The sequence below is a fragment of the Zeus faber genome (genome assembly GCF_960531495.2).
Source record: "Zeus faber genome assembly, chromosome: 1".
Taxonomy (NCBI): Eukaryota; Metazoa; Chordata; class Actinopteri; order Zeiformes; family Zeidae; genus Zeus; species Zeus faber.
Window position 1 is genome coordinate 54,962,981 of NC_137193.1, and position 20,842 is coordinate 54,983,822.

Sequence of the window (20,842 nt, forward strand, 5' to 3'; positions counted from 1 at the left end):
ATTACAGCATGACAGCCAGACTCTCATGGAGGATAGAAAGCAGTATGTAACACTTCAATTAACAGTGTGGTTTAAAAAATAAATGCAAATTTATTTTTACGATCATTTTGGTGTAGAGCCTCAGAGTAGAAACTGAGTCAACATCCAGGCAATGATTTACTCGCTGAGCACTGGTCATACTATTTGGTGTGCTTGGTATACATTCTGTTCCCGTTTTAGTGTCATCTGCTCACATGATCTGGTTCAATTTGTGTACAGAAGATTCATTGTACGCATGAGAAGTGAATCAATTACACGACTTTCACTGAAACTAAAGGGGCAAAGTGTAGATTATGCAGACAAAACAGCATGAAACAGTATAGCGAGTCCTCAATGCAAACAATGATTTTCACTCCGAGAACCTTTTCCTCTCACCACAAAGCTCTTTCTTCCCCCTTCACCATAATCAACATGTTTTGTTCCTTGTGGCTGATGGCGAATCGTTTCACTAGAACTGATCAAATCTTAAACTCAACAACACAGGACTTGGTAAAAAAATAAAAATAAAAAATAAAAATAAAAAGGCAATCAACAGTTTAAAATCCTTTTTCTTTTACATGATTCTCTTAAAAAAAAGGATGATTTCTTCACCGTATGGACAACATTCACCAACTCCCATCTGCCTTGTCTACACCAATGAAATGAAGGCACAGATTGATGAAGAGCACAGGGTCAAGACTACTCTGTATACACAGTCTTTGTTTTCAGTGATCTTTCATTTGCTCCATTGTGCGATGCTCACGGCCTTCACCTTGGCTGAAATCCTCCACCAACTGGAGCGAAGTCATGTACATGGGAGTGTAGAGTGTCAACCCTACATAAATATATCCATTTATAACATCAAAAGAAAAAGGCAGAAAGAAAAAAAATAAAAAGTCACTACAAATGTTCTTTTGGATGCCTTTGAATGTAAAAATAATAATTATATATAACAAAAAAACAAACCAAAAAGAACGGAAGTGATGGGGAAGTTTATTACAGTCTGCAATGCTCCACACTCACTGAGTGCTGTGTCTTGAATGAGAACCGACTCCAGATGGGATTTCCTGCGTGTGAGGTCTTGATATTGCCGCCACTACACCCTCTGTCCTCTGTCCGCTCTCGGGCAGGGAGGATGGGTGCCTGTGATTGTGCGCAGCAAACCATAGCACCAGATTCTGAGTGGAGCTTCGAGCCGCAGTGGAGGGTTCCGGTGCGGGGTCGACAGCAGAGAGGCGGGTCCCCACTCACGCCCGGTCCTTGCGCTTCAGTTTGGAGGACTTCTTGACGGCACCATTCTTGTTGAGCAGCTTCAGGACCTTCTCTTTATGGTCCAGCACTTTCATCATGGTGTCCCGTGCCTCGGTGACTTGGTCCATCACCAACTTACAGCGTTGCATGTTACCCTAAAAGCAAAAAAAAGTTTTATTGTAGCTGGGAAAAGAAATAGGGAAAATAAGGCATTGCCAATGACCTTCTTGTCTGAATCTGGGCATGATTCAGAAACAGTGAATTCCACATTTCCCTTTTAAGGATGTTTTAACATAGTTGAATTGTAATTTAACCTTTATTATACCAGGGTGGCCACACTGAGACTGAATCCCGTTCCCTGGCCCCTTTCAAAAATATGAAATTGAATGCTCAAGGTCTTTCAGGTTTTCCTAGATTCCTAGATCATGGAGCATCATAAATCGTTGCCAAACAATGATCTTCGTTAGTTATTTGAGCTTAAATACAGACTTATGCATTTTCTTTGCCTTTCCAGTGAACATTATAAGAGACCATGTCTGCTGATAAACACACCTGTATGAGCTCATTGATGCGGTGGAGGTCGTCGTCTGATCCGGCTCTCTTCTTTGGGATCAGGCCCTCTTGGAGGGTGGACAGTCGGCTGTACACGTCATGCTCCAGACTCGACTGAAAAGAGTTTAGGGTACAGCAGTAGGTACACTTAAAAAGACGCAAGAACAAAAGACGCAACAACGATCGGAGAACATGTCCCAGAACACTCAATAAGAACTCGGCGGTGAAAGAAGCACGGATGCAACTTCAAAAACACAGTAAAACTGGAACGCAGGAAACACTGTACGCGTAGCGCTGGTGGAGCACACACACTTTTTTTGAAGTGTACCTCCACCTTAACAGTCAGTCGGCCCAACAAAAGGGTCGACTATAGGGAAAGCTGGGTGCATTCGTTTCTTCATAGTGCCCTATATGAAAGCATCAAAGGGGGATCAAATTGGGCACCCATTAACAAAAACATGCAGATAATCCCATAAATGATCTTCCCTCATTTGAAGTTAAAATTTCCAAAGTGATTTGGATCAGTGACAAAACACAAATTGAGATAAGAAGACTTTATTAACACTAAGAACTTTATTAACACTGGGGGGGGGTCCGGTCAAATAGAAAGCAATATAAAGAGATATTTTGGACGCTTCTCAGGCTTATACATGGGACGTGTGTGTGTGTGTGTGTGTGTGCGTGCGTGCGTGCGTGCGTGCGTGCGTGCGTGCGTGCGTGCGTGCGTGTTTCGCTCACCAGCTGCCTGAGTTGTGTGGCACAGAGGTGGATCTTCCAGCCTTGTGCTCTGCATGCCACTCCTCTCTGGTTGGCCATGTCCTGCAGGGAGCCCTTCTTCTCCTCTGAAAGAGAGGATCAGATTTCACAGTCAAGAGGCTTTCTCATGATGAAACGTAATAAGACGACATTTCGAAAATTTAAAGCAAAGTTTCTGACCTTTGACCCGGATGTCGCTGTACCTCTGGAAGTGGTGATACGCTGCCTTCCAGGGGTTGCGGTAGTGTCGCAGCAAGGTGACGGGTGGCCGTGGCCTGACTGGAACGTAGCGGACACCTTCCTCATCTGCAGCGAAAGATCAAGTAACGTGGTTAACATGAAACACGCTGTGAAGTCACTATTTTGAACGAGCAGCGAGTCCCTACTTACCGACATATTCCCTAGGAGGAGACTCACGCCGCTCTGCCCTGCCCGTCAGGGGTCTGCTGGTGCCCCTCTCCTCGTCTGTGCTGTTTGTCTCCACCATCTCGCTTTCCTCTGTGCAGATGACGTGCTGCTGCTTGCGGGGCTTCTTCCGGGGCGATGCCCCTGGGATAAGGTCCCCTGGGACGGGAGCACTCAGGGAAGAAACCTGGGAGTTGAGGCCTGGAGCTGAGGGCAGATTCGTGTAAGGACCTTCAGGTAGGAAATATCAAATTATCAATAGAGCCGTCGCAATTATTACATAATTGCAAATATTTGATCTCACCTAGATCATTTTGTAAAAATCACCTCATTCCATCCAAATTTAAGTGGAATTTGAAGCCAATGTTAAAAATGTTGCAATAAATAGAATATGAATTAGGTGTGTTTCCGCCAATTACATGCACATCTCAGGTGCTAATATATGCCATAATTATAGCAAAGTGGGGCTAGTGGGGGGGGGTCCTTACCGGGCTGGGAAGGATCCATGGCCTCCACCTCCTGCTTGACCTTTATGTCAGCACAGGTGGTGCTAGCTGCACAGGCTGCAGTGCTGCTCGCCGCAGGCTGTGTGGGAGACGCCACAGTGTTTGCCATTGAGGCGGGGACGGGGGGAGTTACGGCCATGGCTGCTGGCAAGGCGGAGAGAACACTAGATGGCTGGGAGGGGGGTATGGGCCCGGGGGGGGCCAGCATGCTGGGGATGGCCTGTGAGAGATGCTGTGCCGGGGAAGACACGGCGTGCTGCTCCCCTCCTTGAGAGGGCAACGCTTCCACGGCAGCCATGACGGGGGGAGCCATCGCCATGTGTACCTCGGCCTTGGGCTTCACGCTGAGAGATCAAAATCCATTGTTATTTAGCAGACACTTAAGCAAAAGTTATATTACAGTCACACATGGAAACTATTACCACAGCAACGCTACCAAATGATCATGGCACAACATGGAGATTAAAGTGGTAAGCCATAAAATCGCTCAATCCACAAGCCCCAGAATTCCATTTGAACATCCGGTAAACATCTGAGTTTACCCTTGTCTTCACTCAAGGACAGTCATTTTGTTTTCTTTAAAGTATGCCTTCTTCTGAACGTTTTTTTTTGTGGTCACTTGAGGTGACCACTGTGGCTGCCTTGCATGTGGCTGATTAGTGCAGCCTTTCCAGGAAAGGCGGTGCCACCAACAATGGAAACAGCATATAGAGGAGCCAAGGCACAATAATACTGGCTGTTTCCTATCTTTTATAAGTGCCGGATAAAAAAATATGGTATAAATATCAAATATGGGACTTTTGTAACAAAATAATATTACGGATTACCACTTTAACAAGGGATTTGAGAAGTGCTCACCCTGCAGGCCTGGGAGAGCCTGCTCCTCTCACATTCCCCTCCATTCTGCCACTGTTGGATTCATTGGGCTGAGCAGGGATCAGGGTCTTACGAACACAACTGAAATGGCATTGACACAAGCGGGTGATTTTGACTGCACAATGCGTTCAAATGTTGTACATCAATTTAGCAACATTAAGATACTGACTGTAGCCCCAGTGCAGTACTCACCCTTCATTGGCAGGCTTTTTGCGGAGGATGCTGGGCCTGGGGGAAGACACCAGCGTGGGACCCCCCCCTGCTTGGGCATGGGCCTGCACCATGGTGGCCACCGGCTGGGTGGCGCTGAACGTGCTACTGATGGCACTCGCTACAAAACCATCAGCCAAAACAACTCCTGAAAGGAACAAAGCCCACATTATAAAGAACTTGAATTGCAGATTACACTGCTGAAAAGCAGACACTAGACAATAGACTGTTTGCTTTAACTGAGACAGCCCTGCTTTGTTGTTTACCGGGTTTTGCTTCAGATTGTGGTTGCTGCTGCTGAGTGACTAATGGTGCTTGTTGGATTCCCTGTGCGGCGATGGACGCAGAGGTGTGCAGACCCTGCACTCCTATTGGTGCAGACTGGATGCCCTGCGCAGCGATCGGTGCAGGCTGGAGGCCCTGGGTGCTGATCTGTGTGGACTGCAGACCGATACGATCCACGGCCATCAGCTGCATGGGGTTGAGGTGGACGGTGGTGGCCACACCCACTCCCGCTGGAGTGGGCAGTGCTGAGCTGGGAGCCTGAGGTGTGACTGTTTGGAGGGGGAGGCAAATCAAGAACAAAAAAGGTCAAATCTAGAGCAGAGTATACGAGAATAAATGTTTAATGTGTGCGAGAGATATTAACAAGGAACTATCTTAGGAGACAAAAGACTTCAGGGAAATAAAATATCAGACCTTGAAGTTCAGTCCCAGTGTGATATTTGTTGGAATGGCAAAAGTCTCCACTAGAGAGCGCCAAACCTCCATTGGCTTGCCTTTTCAATTAGACCATTTGCCCAAATCAGACTTAAATTTAAAATTACAAATGAATAGCAAATTCACTTGGAAACTGAATAAATGCTATCCTAATAAGTAATGATTTAGATCCTTGAGCCATTGATTTAACAATGAAACAACTTGTCTTTGACAAGTATTAGCTCAAATGTCAAAACAACATGAAACTCTCCAAAATTCAGATGGCTTGTTAAATGAGAAGAAAAAACACACAAAATGAGTCAAAGCAACTTACCAGGGTACTGGCGAATGGTGGACACAGAGCTTGTGATGGGGGTGTAGGTGTGTGTCAAAGGGTACGGAGAGGGGGGGTAGGTGGGCAGGAAGTACTGGAATTGCACTGGCATGGACGGCCTTGAAACACAAGCATCCCAAATTAATTTCGTTTTGAGCAATAATGATGAATGATGCACTATGCACAACAATATCAAGTTGATACTTGATGGTTTTGCTCTTTGGTCAAATCTGTAGTCTACACCGCCTATCAGCCTCATGCATTCGTGCTCACCTGTTGTCGCTTCTAGCCTCCATGGTGACAGGGTTGGGGGAGGAGCGGTGGCCTGAGATGGGGATGAGGTTGGCTCTCTCCCCTGGGTAGTCGGGCTGGACGCGTGGAGAAGTGTGGGCAATGGGCTGAGGGACAACTTTAGCTGGAAAAGACACAAGAGAGGCACAAAAAGCAGACACAGAATGAGAATTTAAACATTACAATGTCTACAACGATAACTGCAGTACCACCGTACTGTAGTGACTAGTGGTGTAATGGAACATAGTTGATACGTGATCCCTACGGATCGCCCCGCATGGTTCAATTGCAAATTTTAACCATCATAGTGAAACAGTTTTACTGCCACTTTGACATTTTAAAGTAATAATTCTCTACATTTGGATTCTGAGTTGCAGTGAAAACTTTGAAGCACAGTGATTGGTTAATAGGGGTGTTAGGATTCCGATTCGAAATCGAAAATCGGCCAAAGTGAGTGCTCAATTTCGAACTTTGAAATCACTATTGTGTTTGCGATTCTCCCTGTAATTTTGTGAGTAATATTGTCCGACATAAATGTGAACTCTAATGTAATGTTATCTGAAAATAAACTGTGTACTGTATCGCTGAAGCGGCGCTTGGGAGGGCGTGGGGGGGGGGGCAAACTGAAGCCTGAGCCGCAGGAGCTGGAGCGCAGCTTGTGCCTTCTAATAATTTAAAGAAATGGCGCTCCACTTGAATTGTCCACTTGACAGGACAGAACAAAGACCGGAAAGCTTGTGAGAAGTGCCGGTAGGCAACGGTACGCGCTGCATAACAGCAGTTAGCATTATGAATATGATTTGGATCGTGATAGCAAATATAAGATAATTTTAAACAGAACATGATTCTGTGATTTGATGAACATGACGAGAATCAGGAAAAAAGTCAGATTAGAGAGCAACGTACAGGGTGGACACAGATGTGGGGCAGAAAAGACACTTGCAGACAGTAGTTTTGAGAAGTTTGTCTCTTTTCAGTGAGCAGGATGATCCAGCTCACTGAAAAGAGACGGCTCTTACGGCTCCCAAGCATTCATTTTATCTATGAAATATTTTGTTTATAATTATTCAACTACAAAAAAATAGAATTAAATATATTGATTGAATATTACTGGACTCAAAGTTACTTATACAGAAACAAGTGTTTTTCTTTACAAATCAAAACAAGACAAGGTTAGAGTTAGTGCTGAAAATTTTTGAGAAATTTAACACGATACTGGAATTAAATTCAGTTACTGGGGGCGAATCTAATCATATTTTTACATTCACAACCATGTTTAAAGGAAGAAGGTATCTTGTGTGCCTCATACTGCAGTTTAATCTAACAATTGAGTATTGAAAATATTATATTTTAGGATTTTATTTAAACATTGGACATCTTGAATGTTGTTTTCATTTAAGACCTTCGGCAAAAGTTCATTGCTTAAAGTGTTTTACAGAATAAATTGAAAGCAAAGCTATAACCTCTTGAACTTGAACTATATTTGTCTCACTTTTTTTTTTTGATTTACTGATCCGATCCATGACTCAAATCCATGATACGATCCGACCCTTGAGTTTTAAGATCCGTTGCACCCCTAGTAGTGATGCAAGTAAGTCTTTCCGCAAAACTGTCTGTTTTAGCCTACCAGCAGCACATTTAAACTGTGGCAAGAAAAATAAAAACCTCCAGTAGCAATGATAAGAACAGACTCAAACAACAGCCAGATATAGGATACATAGTGAAATAAAGGAATTGCATACAGTCAATAGGCTTCATCATCTTGTGACATTACCAATCAACACAATACCATACCCCCTGTCTCAAATGCAATGAAACAGGGAACGTCTTTATTGTTACAAACCCAAGAAAGGATAATGCATTTTGATTGCATGGTGTGTAAACGATTTTGAGTGAGAAAAAAAAATTGGTGAAAAAAAGGTGAACTTACCAACAGGAATGGTGGAGGTGGTCACAGCTGTAGCATGAGAGGAGTGTGAGGCCATCGTCATGGTGACAATAGTGCTGCTGCCCATTTGTGTATGAGGCACAGTGCCTTGGGTCAAATGAGTGAAGGTAAAATCAGGCATATGACTTGGGGCCTGTGTACAATGAACATACTGTAACAAAGGGCATAATATCACTGATAAGAGTATTTTCATTCTTGATTCGTTGGTATTCGAATGAAGCTTTCTAAATCAAAGTGCGTTCAGGTTTTAGGATATCTCTGCTTCAAGTCACAATTATTTTTGTGGTCTCAGACAGATTACATTAAAAAGTTAGACATAAAATAGATTCATTAATTGTCCATCTTTGCTTTCATCAATTAAATATTTGCTTTCAAAAGATTAATTCTCAAGTTGTAAATGCAAACATACTTAATAGAATACAACATTGAATACATGTTAAAAAGAAAGACCATACCAATTGTTGTGGTCGAGGGAACAGTGTTGGTGGCCACGATTGGTGCCACTGTTGCTGCAGCTACAGGGGTCACAGTACTGAAGATAGTTTTCTGATAAAAAAAAAAATATATATAAATAATTATTATTTTTATATCTATCAATCTATAGATATGTGTATGTATGTATGTATATGTATATATATATAAAATCAAGATATTCCGCATGTTTTAGAAAATAACATGCACTATTCAAACTATGTAGACTTCTTTGAGGAGCGCTGCATGTCGAGAGAGGCTGACCTGTGTCATAGTGTGCGGTGGCTGAGGCTTTGCGGCCCCGATAGCTGGGTGCGAGGGCAGTGTGATGCGCGTAGCAGTGTCCCGTGATGTTTGAGGCCTCTGAATACTGATGGTGGCTGGAGGTGGGTGAATGGTGAGCCCTGGTCGGCTGCAACAGACAAAACCACAAAATCACAAGCCTTATTTAGTCTGCGAGGCAGCCCCAACAGCAGCTGGTTGATCCTTGGCGGGTGTAGGGGACGGGGGCGGGCAGCTGCCATTAAAAGAACAATTACTTATCTCTGTTGATGGTTTGATAATGCCAAAATCTTCACACATTCAAAAGCACAATTAAATATTATAATGACTTACAAGTGACCCTGGAAGTACAGGGGAGAATTTAAATATCTGTATTAGTATTAGTACAACACACTTTTGTGTTTTTACTATATCCTAGAACCAAAAGGAAAACACTGGGGTGGTGTAATAGGTAAGAAATGTCATGATCGTCACACCAAATTAGTTGTTTTGATCTTGTGGTGGTTGAATGCAAAAAAAATGATCAAAAATGAACACTGGGAGGCGATTTTGGTGTTAGGAAACCTTATGCTCAATACTACTACTCACCCGTGCACAATCTCAGCAGAGTGTGTCACTGTGGGACTGATGACTGGTGACTGCGTTCTGGTGGCTGAAATGGGGGCTACCACCGTTGGGAGCACAGCAGTAGATGTGGTAACAGCAGGGCGAGACTGTAGACAGAAAGCAATAACACTGTAACTATGTTTGTCAAATTGACACATTCTCAACCATTAGGCTGCATTTAGGGATTTCCTGCCAATAACAAAGATTGGGATTCGGGTTCCCAAGTTGCTTTGAAAAGCAAATGTGTCTGAGCACCTGAATAGTTTGATGTATGATGTGCTGCACTGTGGGTTGGCCAGCACTTCCTCCAGACGCTGGTCGCAGGACAGTTTTGGAGCTTGACATGACAGCTGCAGCAGCAGCCCCTGCAGGATAAAGGAAAAGGCACAAAAAAATAACATAATATTAACTGGGCACTACGTACGGCTGCAGGAAAACAGAGACCGAAATTCATGCCAACATTTCTCATTCTTATGACAAAATGTTTACCCCGTGGTAAATGTGAGGTGAAGGTCTGAGGTGGTACAACAGGGGTCCCAATCTGCAGAGTAGGGGCACTGCCTCTAATAATCTGGATGTTAGCGGGCATCAGGTGTTGCAGGTTACTAGAGTGACCCTAAAATAAAAAAGCATTTCAAGGGTAAATGTCAGAAATGGGAAAAGGTAAGTTTAGTTACAAAGTCAATGGAAAGTGCACTCACCTGCTGGCCACTGATAGTTGCCACGGGGATGGAGGGGGTTGGAGCAATACTGCTCTCCAAGGTTACAGTAATGTGACCAGGCACCTTTGGGGGTATAGAGAGATGGCCCTGGTTTGAAGCCGGTGCCGGGGCTATGAGACGACTTGGCATAGGTGACTTCAAGACAGCCTTAAAGAAAAAGGAAAAGAAAATCAACACAAACTAATGAATTAACTTTACTTTGCTATGAATATCGGTGGCAAAATGACAGAAAGAGACATTGATATCCGATACAGATGCAGCCACCTATTATGGTTGGCTGGTCCTTGACAGGCTAGTGACAGGTCCCTGCTAATCTGAGTGGAATGGAGATAGATATCTATCTATCTATATCTCTATCTATATCTCTATCCATCTATATATCTATATATCTATATATATATATATCTATATATCTATATATATATATATATATATATATATATATATATATCAGGCTGGGCTCAGCCATTCTGAGTGGCTGGTACTTTTTGTACCTTCATCTGTCCCTCGGTGAGGGCTGCCGGCTGCCCCTGGGGGAGGTGGACAGAAGGAGCGGGCAATGTGACCGGGGTGCCAGGATGGATAGGGACCGCCTGAGGAGGAGCCTGTGACTGGATCTGTGGGTAAGGTCTGACCACCACGGTCTCTTGTTTGTCATCTCTAAAAGCCAGGGTCGCTCCACCACCACTGGGGGGATGATCCTGCGCTGGGTGGTCACTGTCACGGCCGCTCTCTATATCAGCGCCAGCTAGGGGTGGGAAACAATTTAATTGATTGAGGAAGGGGACAAAACGTAGAGCCGTATTTCTGCTTTAAAAAAAAAATGACTGATGAATATGGGAAAACTTCTGACTGTACCTGGCTGGTTTAACGGCTGACTGACTTGGACCAGGTTTCCCCCGGCAGCAATCTGGGGCGCTCCTCCACCAGACACTGACATCCCATGTCTTGGGAATTGCTGGGAGCTCATTTTGTCAAATTACGTTCTAAAAGCAATAGCAACACATCAGTAGCATTAACGTTAGATCCATCGACACGGCGTTATTTAATTCCGCGGCTTCCGACAACAAACGCTGTAATGGTGTTGCGAGGTATTACGGGGTTCAATAGCAAGGAAGAGCCAATGTTAAGTGTAATTGCGGCGTTATGGTGTTATTGGGTTCGTTTCACAAGCATTTGATCATATCTTTCTGAATGTCTGCAATGTCCGCCAATAAGCGTTGGCTATTTCACTTGAACAGCCTACTGCACCGGGTCTAAATTATGTTATCTTATTGGGCCAGATAAACTGCACTATACGATAATCACCTGTTTGTGGTGAATGTGTTATAAAGGGTTAGCGCATTAGCTAGCAGTCGGTTAGCAGGCAAGCTAACGTTACAACCGTAAACACCCGCTGACTGTTCTTAATGCATTTCAAAACTTTCCGAATAAACTATTAAGGGAAACGTCGCATTGCTTATAAATGAACATACATGTGTAAATGTTACCGTTTGGGGAGAGTAATGAAGCAAGACGGGCTTGACGGGTTACAATTTTTCCATTCGTCTTTTCTTTTCTCTTTTTTTCTCGCCCAACATGTAAACCGGAAATATATTCGGGAAGAAGCGATCCGCCCCCAACGGCGTTCCGCCAATCACGGCGCCGCCATTCATGTCCTCGACCAATCGGAATGCAGGACGCCCTTGGACCAACCCCGGCGGCGGAGAGTCGGGCCAATCAGAGTTAAACTGTAACCGCGGGGTGAGGAGGCAGGGACTGTAACCAGGAAAACGGCACATCCTCAAACTAAATATTTAAAGGAGTGATCCGTAAGAAGATGTGTTTTTTTTTCTAAAAGAAACAAAAAAAAAAAAACTGGTGCACATTAAGAAACCGCCCTTCTCATTTATTCGCGTTGTGCATGTGCTCCTCTAGGTGTGTGTTCCATTGTCGGTGGCGGGGTCCGCCTTTTCACGGCGAGAACGCGCCGCTGCAGCACGCCCAAGATATTGTTTTGAAACCATGTGCATTTCTTTAATGGTCCCACACAACGACATCCCCTTATGTGTCGGGCCAAAACGGACAGAAGGGATTTTATTCACAAATAACACTTATAACATCACAACTTGAACTCCAGACGAGTATGTATGTTATCATCACGAATCTCACCTAAAGACGGGGATTGTGCTATAACACGAACATGCCCGCTTCGATGTCTGCGTTTTCTGTAGGTGTATCGCTGTCTTATTATAGTACCGAGTCACACAGCGCAAAAAGCTCAACATTTGAAGCGCAGCAGGAACACGTTCGGTTGGACAGTGAATACTTTTGGTCACAAGAGAGCGCTAGAACTGCTCCAATGCCATGCTGAGTGAGCGGGTGTTGTACGTGAAGTCGGCTGCACCATATACAGGAGGATAGTGTGTGAAACGTTGTCCCTAGAGATGGGGCCACCATATAAAATCCAAGACCCTTTTTCATTGCCAATTCCATTTTTTTATGAGCGAATGTACGGAAAATTTCCTGAATGACTTGTGGCACATTTAGGATTTTCTTTTTATGAGTCAGGCCACGTCACGGGACTTGCGGCATGTACCTTTGTTGTCGATCTCTTAATTCAACCAGGGGCCAAACAGTGAATTTGAAATATCTTCCTCTGCATTTGTGCCATTGCAACTCTTAAAGTCTGGATCTGTCCTGAATCGCACATTCCCATTCACACAGCTATGCATCTGCCTGGTACTGGTTCCGGTCAGACGTTTAAAATACAAATCTGCGATGCAGGCCCTAGATCCAGGTTGGTGGTGCTGGTGGTTCGTCAAGCACATGATAATGCCGTCTAATGAATGCAATGACACTCAGACATTATTGCTCAAATCATGGAGAATTTTTCATATATAATTCAAAAGAAGCATAAAAAACGAAAAAAAATAAGTTTAACTCTAATAGTATTTCCATTCATTTTGAATAACCTAAATTAACTACTATTATTACCACTATTTCTATATTCAGCTTGTAGTAATTTGTGCTCATCTCCTGTCAATGCAGACAAATTTGCAAAAACAGAAACGTTCAGTAATAAATGAGGGAATCACCATCACCATCTACAAAACAATATCACTGTAACTACTGTAACAATTTAGTATATACATAGAATAATGTATCATTTATACCCATACCAATAACATGTCCTAAGCATAGAATCACATTTGTATATTCTGTATATTTTTATATATTTCACTTTTTCTGTTTTATGTTTGGCAAATTTTATTTCGTTTTATTAGAAGTTTATTTTTCATTGTATTTCATTTTATAGTATTTTATTTGTACTTTCTTTCTCAGTTTTAAGCTTTTTTTTAAATGCTAATCGTCCGACGCACTGTGGAATTGGAACCAATCCGAAATAGATCTGCATCACAATTGTCCAGAATGGCCATAGAAATATAGTATATTGTGTATCCTCAATGCCTGCGTGTGTCTGTAGGTCTGTGAGGGTGGATGAAGTAACCATGAAACATTCTTCCTGGACTGACTGTGCAGATCACCTGACTCACTCCAAACCACAAGCAGCATCCAGGCTGATGCAAGGCCTAACACAGGTAAGAGTTGCAACCCGCCAGGAAACTAAGCGCTAATTCTCTCAAACTCAGGGAGTTTCCCCACCCCCAATACTTATTCCCGTAATTAACTTCCCCTCCGTTGTCACTCGTGAAACTTGCTGGTGCTGGAACCGCGCCGAGCGTCTGTGTCACCGTGGACACACACGGTAGAGGCCATGCCCAGTGCTGTGACTTGGGGTTATGATTATCCGAGCTCCCACGCCCACTCACCTTGTCTTCACACTAGCACTCCGCATTTGGCCTCTTCGAAATTGAGTTACAACAGATTTTTAAAGACACGTTATTATCACTCAGCAAGTATCTATATTGAAAAGGCCTCTGCTTCAAAACTTTGGGTTCAGTGGCCGGCGACTAATTCTACTGTATGATCACTTTCCCCATTGCTGACGCTAGTAAGTTGGCTAGTGTTGGTGAGAATCTGATTGCCAATGCTCAATGAAGAGGTTACCCCACTGTTCAATTGGAGAAGGATTTATAGGGAAAGCAGGGTGGGAAATCAGCTGCTGGTGGCACCCACAAATGACGCTGCTCTTTAGGGAAATTGCAGTGGACGCAGGAAATCAATGCAGCTTGAAGCTTTTTTCATCTTGAGGCTTGTGAGGATTGGATTACTTGGAGACAGGAATGATTTTGAAAGTTTTGAAGCAGGTAGAAACTTCAGTATGAGCCGTGCATTCTTGACAATTCTCATTGCCAGCCTTTTATCTGAAGGCAAAACGATGGTAAAGAAATCAGAGGACAAGGGCAGATGTGAGGTTGCGCGGAAGGCAGAGCTGGGGGTAACGGATGAGAAGTGCCAAAGTGATAATGGATGGCACGTGAGCGGTGCAGGATTAGCAGAGGGGTAAAGGGGTTTGACACCAAGATCTAATTTGCCAAATAAATATCCCCCCGGCAGTTAGTAAACACTGTCATCGCACCACATCGATAGACAGCAGCCGCACAAAGTGAGAGGATGGTGCCCAGATTCATGTGGAAAAGTCAGGGGGCGGGGGCACATTCCGTGACTGCTTTCGGCAGGAAGTTTTGGAATCTCCATGGAAATTAAGGCAAAACATAGAGCTCCACAGTTATTTTTCCAAGAATCTCTCTCGGCGCGAGTACAAAAATGTGCTCAAAAGGCCAATGATTTTCTTCGTAAATATCCCTTCCATTGCGGCCTGACGGTCGTTTTACTGCAATCACAATGCAGATCTCATATAAAAAACAGTTGATGTAAAAAGTAGTTTCTTTGATGCGCCAATGCGCTCACAGTATTGTGTGTTGTTCTTTATCCATTCCGTTTGATTTGTTACGTGCTTCTTATTCACAGTCGTCGGGAGTCTGTGCATTATATAAACCCAATATGACGATCAGTGTAACTCTCCGGAAAACTCCAGATGTCCATGGAATGCATACAACCCCTGATCATTTTGGCAGGTATACTGCGTGAGAGTAAATGGAACTCTTGCTTGTTGGGGGTGGGATGAAGGTTGCTCACGCTTGGCAGCGCTCACAGAGGTATGTCGTTGCCCTTTCCCCCGCCATTATTGCATATGTGGCTAAAATACCTTCCATTGACTTGAATAAGTTCTGCACCATTGGGAATAACAACCCATAAGATAAGATAAGATAATATAAGGCAAGATAAGGCTTTATTAATCCCGGCGGTAATTGAGGGTAATGGTAATACCTCGGTCCGGCTATGCACATCTAATTTCGACAAAGGTTTTTGACAAATATTGATTTAGTCAAAAAATTGCGCTCGATCATCTGCCGTCCGTAAAGCCAGGGAGAAAAAGTCACGGATGGCGTGAGAAATCCCACGTAAAGACAATGAGGAGGAGCGAAGGAAGTAGAAATGTCAATGGAGATGTGAAAGATACCTGGAAGAGTTTTTTTGTACTCACAGCCATCAATTAAGCCAGAGAACAGTGTGGTTTTAAACATTTCTGTCTGCTAAACACCCCTTTGCTGCACTGGGTTCAGTTCTGTGACCTTTCCCTTTGACCAACAGTCGAATTATTTCCCCAAAATCAAAATCCATTAGATAATCACATAGCTAGTTATCGAGCTAACAGTTAGCTTAAACTTTAAAAACATACAAAGAATTATGAATTTAGCTGAAAAATCCTTTTGCTTAATCAAGCAACTATAAATAGAAATCAGGAGATTTTTACATTTATATTTAAACTACAAAATTGTTCTTAAATCCATCCAAAAACTGCAATCAAAAGCTTAAAAAGTGTAACTCTGCCTTCAGTGTATTACAACATGTGGTTCTTGCACATAGAATGGAGTTAAACGCCCTGGAGTTAATACCTTTGCAGACACTGCTGTCAAGGTATTTAACTCCTCTATTTACACAAATGCATATCATAAGGTCCTGAAATGTTTTACATGGAATTTGCACATAGCTGCAATTAGCTAAACTATTGTAACATGAGCTGTTCAGCTGATCATGTTACTGGATGTTAAGATATGCAAACTAAGAGTGGTCTTAACCCTTGGCTAGAGCTGCCCGGGGCAGAGTTGTTTGGAACCGGTAAAGGAACGCCTGTACCGAGTGTTATGTAAATAAACGTGAAACTTTATCATTCTGACTCGACTGAAGACTGTTTGTGTCAGTCAATAAACTACGTGAAGTTAAGTGACTGGATTTTTCCCCCCCGGGATTTTTCACGTCGACTACCACAGGCGCTAGCTAGCGAAGTGGAGCGGGCTGGCTAAGGCTACGTCTTCAAAGATGATGAACCACAAGGCCAAGGTGCCAATCTCGGGCAAATGGCAGCTTCCTCATCCTTTTGAGGGGAAAGTGGGTGAGTGGACTGCATGGACTGAGCAGTTTAAGCTAGCTGCTAAAGTTAATGGCTGGAACTTGTCAGATGGTCTGAACTACCTTATCCTTTTGTTGAGGGGACCGGCAAGATTTTACTGTAGCAATTAACCTCACGACCTCAAAAGGAATTATATGCATTAAAGGGGCTCTACAGAAGCATTTTGAGCCACCAGTGTTTGCTGAATTGGAACCGAGCAGCCTTCCTGGACCGTAAACGCAGAGTGGGTGAGAACATAAGTAATTTTGCCAATGTAGGCTAGTAGCCAAGGCATATCCAGATTTCAGCGCAGGCACATGCGATTCCCTGGCATAGGATCATTTTATTGCCAATATTGGGAGCGGGGACATTTGTGTACACCTGCACAGCGGTAAACCAAAAACACTGGAGGAAGCTATACGCATAGCAACGACACTGGAGCAGATAAGGCAACTTGAGGGACAGGACGTTTCTTACCATAAAACAAATGCATGTGGCTCTGATTCAAGATTCAAGATTCAAGATTTTTATTTGTCACATACATATACATACTTTCATACATATATGCAGTGAAATGTAATGCAACGCACCCGGTGATAGCACACAATATGTCCTAGGAAAAAAATAAAAGTAATAAATTCCTTTCTAATAGACCGACTAACTGACTCCTAAAACGTAATACAGTAAGTTGAATACTTATAGAATAAGATAAAAATATATAGAATAAAATACAATAAAAAATAAATTGAAATAAAATGGATCAAAGGGCTCTGTTAGTAGTACCAAGGACAAGTCATTGTCACTAAAGAACTTTTGGAGTCGTGTGAGAGTGTGGCACAGCTGCGGACAGAGGTGAGACACTTGACCAACAGGAAGACACAATGAACCACAGGAGGAGGAACGGGTCCCACAGCAGGAGGCCGACGAACTGGGATTGAGCAATCCCAGGGGAGAAGGAGAGCCCATCTTCCGGGGAGTGACCGGATACGGTCTTCATCAGTGCCGAGGGGAGCTTGTTGGTACTGTGGATGCACTATGCATTTCAAAGAGAATGCCCAAATTCTCAGAAGTGCCCATGGTGCAGGAGTAAATATGGAGAGATTCTACTGGAGGCCGAAAGGACTTGCTGAGACCTTACTGCAAACCAGTCACAGCAGCAAATGGACAACCGCTCTCAGATGGGGAGCTGGCCGACCGTCATGAACATTGATGTACTGAACTCAGCTTGTGACTTTGTGGTTGCCAGGGATGCTGACCAATGTGCACTGGGTTGTATTGATTTCAAAGTTCAAGGTTCAAAGTGTTTTATTTGTCAACTGTACAGTACAACACAAGGTCATTCGGTACAATGAAATTCTTGGGGCATGACAGGCAACAACTACGTAGTGGAATATAAGGAGGAACATTATTATTATTTTTTTAATAAAATAAGACTGGAATATAAAAAAAGTAAGAGTGGGGTTACAAATACGGGCAAGAGGTCGCAGTATATGTGCATAAAATTAAATAGGAAAATAATCCTAAAACGGAAACTAAAAATTGGAACATTGTAGCAGTTCCAACAGAAATAGGTCAGTCTATCGTAGTTAAATATGGAGTTGTGATTGACATGCAGAAACGCATATGCACCATTCTGGGTAAGCAGGTACCTCTGATGTCACGGGGAGGAATGGGTAGTGTGTGCAAGGTGGCTGTCAGGAATTATAAGGTGATTTCCCACAGATCTGAAATGTTTATAGCAGGTAAAGTGGAGTGCATTATAAACAATGAAACAACCAAGAGACTCCTTGAACCATGTACTGAAGCCTCAGTGAAAAACAATGTACTGGTAGCATGTAGCTTGTGGAGGTCTGTCAAAATCAAAGTCAAAAGTCAAAGTGGACTTTATTGTCATTCAGACCATACAACAAGGAGTGCACAGCAGAACAAAATTGTGTTTCTCCAGGCTCAATTTGTAAATATAGACATTGAAGGCAAATACACGTAGCACAACAACAATTAGACATAATAGACAGCATAGACAGACAACACAATACATATAGACCTGAAGACATTTCACAGTGGTTGGATTATTGCACAGTAATGTAAACTCGACACTGGTAAATATAAAATAAAGTGCTCAAGTGATGAAACATTGATTTGTTGCACAAAAGTAGCAGCATTAAAGGGAATTAAGTAGTCTGATGGGCAGTGGGAAAAAACTCTTAGTAGCACCAGGGGCAAACGCTACCGCAAAAGTGAGAAACTGCCTGTGCTCTATCACCGGAACCTCTGTGCCTCAGAGAGGGCACAACACTGGGTGGGTTCTCCATTCTGGATGAGAGACAGCCGTCGTTGCAAGCCTGAAGGATAATAAGTGCCCTCAGCCTTCTCCTCCCCAGACAAAGCGAGAGATACACCAGCTCGTAGAACTCTCAATCTAAATGTGGAGCAGTTTGAAAGCACACAACTCCGAATTTGATTTGATTTCCAAGGAGTGTTATCAACGGGCGCTGACCAAAATGTCTCTGGCAGCAATTGCATAGACCTGCAACCAATCAGAGCAACGAAACATGTGAGCACAATGGGCAACGGAAAAATGGCGACCAGCAGGGCCAGTTGGTAAATTGGTACAACAAACAGATCTTTCTTATCAAAAAAAGCTTTAAGTGCAGTTGTTGATTCTTCTACTCTGTGAGGTATTTACTGGATAAGTTTAATTTAGGAGGATTTAAATGTATATTTTCTACAACACAGACAATTAATACTATTACATAATTATAGAACCCAGAATCACGATGTGGCGCCACCCCTTGCGGCCGCCTGGGCGAGTGGCTCATGTCGGTTACACCAATTTTAGTATTTTTAGTATTTCTAGAGCTTATTGTGTGTAATCACCGGGTGTCATGACATTTCACTGCATACGTTTATGACCATATGTATATGCATGTTACAAATAACCTCTTGAATCTTGAATCTTTTTTAAGAGAAAATATACCATCCAGTTAGTTTAATACTGTCATGGTAGTGGATTCAGCAGAGCGTTCCACATCAGCGGTAGCCGTCTTGGTAGGATAGCTCAACAGTACTCCTCTGTGTCTTCATAGTATCAAACCTGCCACAGAATTAGATAAATGATAAATGATGTATCTGCTGGAGAAAATGAAACATGAGCTTGCAGATTTGTCTGGTTCCTAGGCTAAAGCAAATATGTTGGTGTGTTCAGCACATGGTATTTGGGACGCACAAAGTTAGTCCAGCTCAGTATAGATACAAGGGCCACAAGGCCAATCAAACAAACACTGAGACGGGTGCCCATCCATCTGCAAGCAGAGTTTTCCAGACACTTGCCGTGCATGATAGATAGGGAAATCGTCCAGCCATCTACGAGCCCATGGGCAGCACCTTTAGTACTAGTTAAAAAGAAAGATAATACAGTGAGGTTCTGGATTGATTACAGAAAGCTACTGTAAATGAAAATACGGTGAAGGATGAATACCCAATCCCCAGCATAGATGAGAGGCTTGACTCACTGACTCGGGCCAAGTGGTTTTCGAGATGCATCTTGATGACTGTAACAAAAAAAGGGATTCTGACCAAGAGAGGGCTTTTTGAGCTCAATGTCATGGACTTTGGATTGGGCAATGCACAACGTATGTTCCAGTGTCATGTGGACTTGGTGCTAGCTGACATGCAGTGGACAACATGTTGTTGTCGTTGGTCGCTCTTTTTCAGGAACAAGTGACACGGTTGGAGAAGGTGCTTAGCAGATTGCCACAGGCTAGCCTTAAAGTGAAGCCTGCCTGGGTGTGTCTACTGACCCTTTTGCTGGAGAATCAATCGTGCGTTAGCTCAGTAACTTTAAACAACTCGAGGGTCAGCTAGCCAGGTGGTTAGAGCGGCTGGACCAGTATCATTATGACATAGTGCATCGCCCAGGGAAACTGCATAGTAAATGCAGATGCTGTGTCATGCCACACACAGAGTGTGCAGGGCAAACTGATCAGGAATGTGGTACAGCAAATTTGGCAGCAGCCACAGATAAATCAAAATAGATCACCATGGCACCTTTAGTGAGTGCCAACTCTCAAGCCTCAGCAAACCCACTGAGATGCACTTCCTCCTGGAAGCACAGAATAGCTACCTTGAGTTCTCCCAGTTGAAGCAGTAGAAGAAACAGAACAGGACTGAGTCTGCTGCTGAGTTACTTTCAGACTCTAAATTTAGGCGATTTAGGCCAGTGTATTACATGTACGAAATGGAATACTCGGTATGAATAGAGAGTCAAAGTTATGAGACAGGTGAAACTGTGTCGAAGGGGGTTGTACAAGATGAACTGGTAAATGAGATATTAACCTTTATGCACTATGACAGAACTGCTGGCCAGAAACTGGCTGGCTAAGAGCCATCAGACAGTGGTGTAAGACATGTGTGGCATGTGTCGCTTACAATGTGAAAGGTTCCCCTCCTAGAGCACCTATGACAGTTCTGTCACAGTCAATCCATTTCAGAGGATTGCTGTAGATTTCCCCAGCACTG

General features: G+C 43.4%; 1 protein-coding gene across 1 annotated transcript; it reads right to left on the reverse strand.

Moving 5' to 3' along the window:
- Positions 1 to 1,265: 1,265 nt before the first annotated feature.
- On the reverse strand, positions 1,266 to 11,458 carry sap130a (Sin3A-associated protein a; the record flags this gene model as incomplete). Its single annotated transcript, XM_080007998.1, has 21 exons — positions 11,418 to 11,458; positions 10,786 to 10,913; positions 10,422 to 10,675; positions 9,907 to 10,074; positions 9,695 to 9,821; positions 9,461 to 9,570; positions 9,188 to 9,312; positions 8,582 to 8,729; positions 8,302 to 8,392; positions 7,829 to 7,933; positions 5,881 to 6,022; positions 5,608 to 5,726; positions 4,841 to 5,128; positions 4,557 to 4,722; positions 4,347 to 4,445; positions 3,471 to 3,832; positions 2,968 to 3,189; positions 2,758 to 2,883; positions 2,560 to 2,663; positions 1,822 to 1,935; positions 1,266 to 1,424 (listed from the first exon to the last, which is right to left on the reverse strand). The coding sequence occupies exons 2-21, from the start codon at positions 10,895 to 10,897 to the stop codon at positions 1,266 to 1,268; spliced, it is 3,141 nt and encodes a 1,046-aa protein (XP_079864124.1). The 5' UTR covers positions 10,898 to 10,913; positions 11,418 to 11,458.
- Positions 11,459 to 20,842: the final 9,384 nt, after the last annotated feature.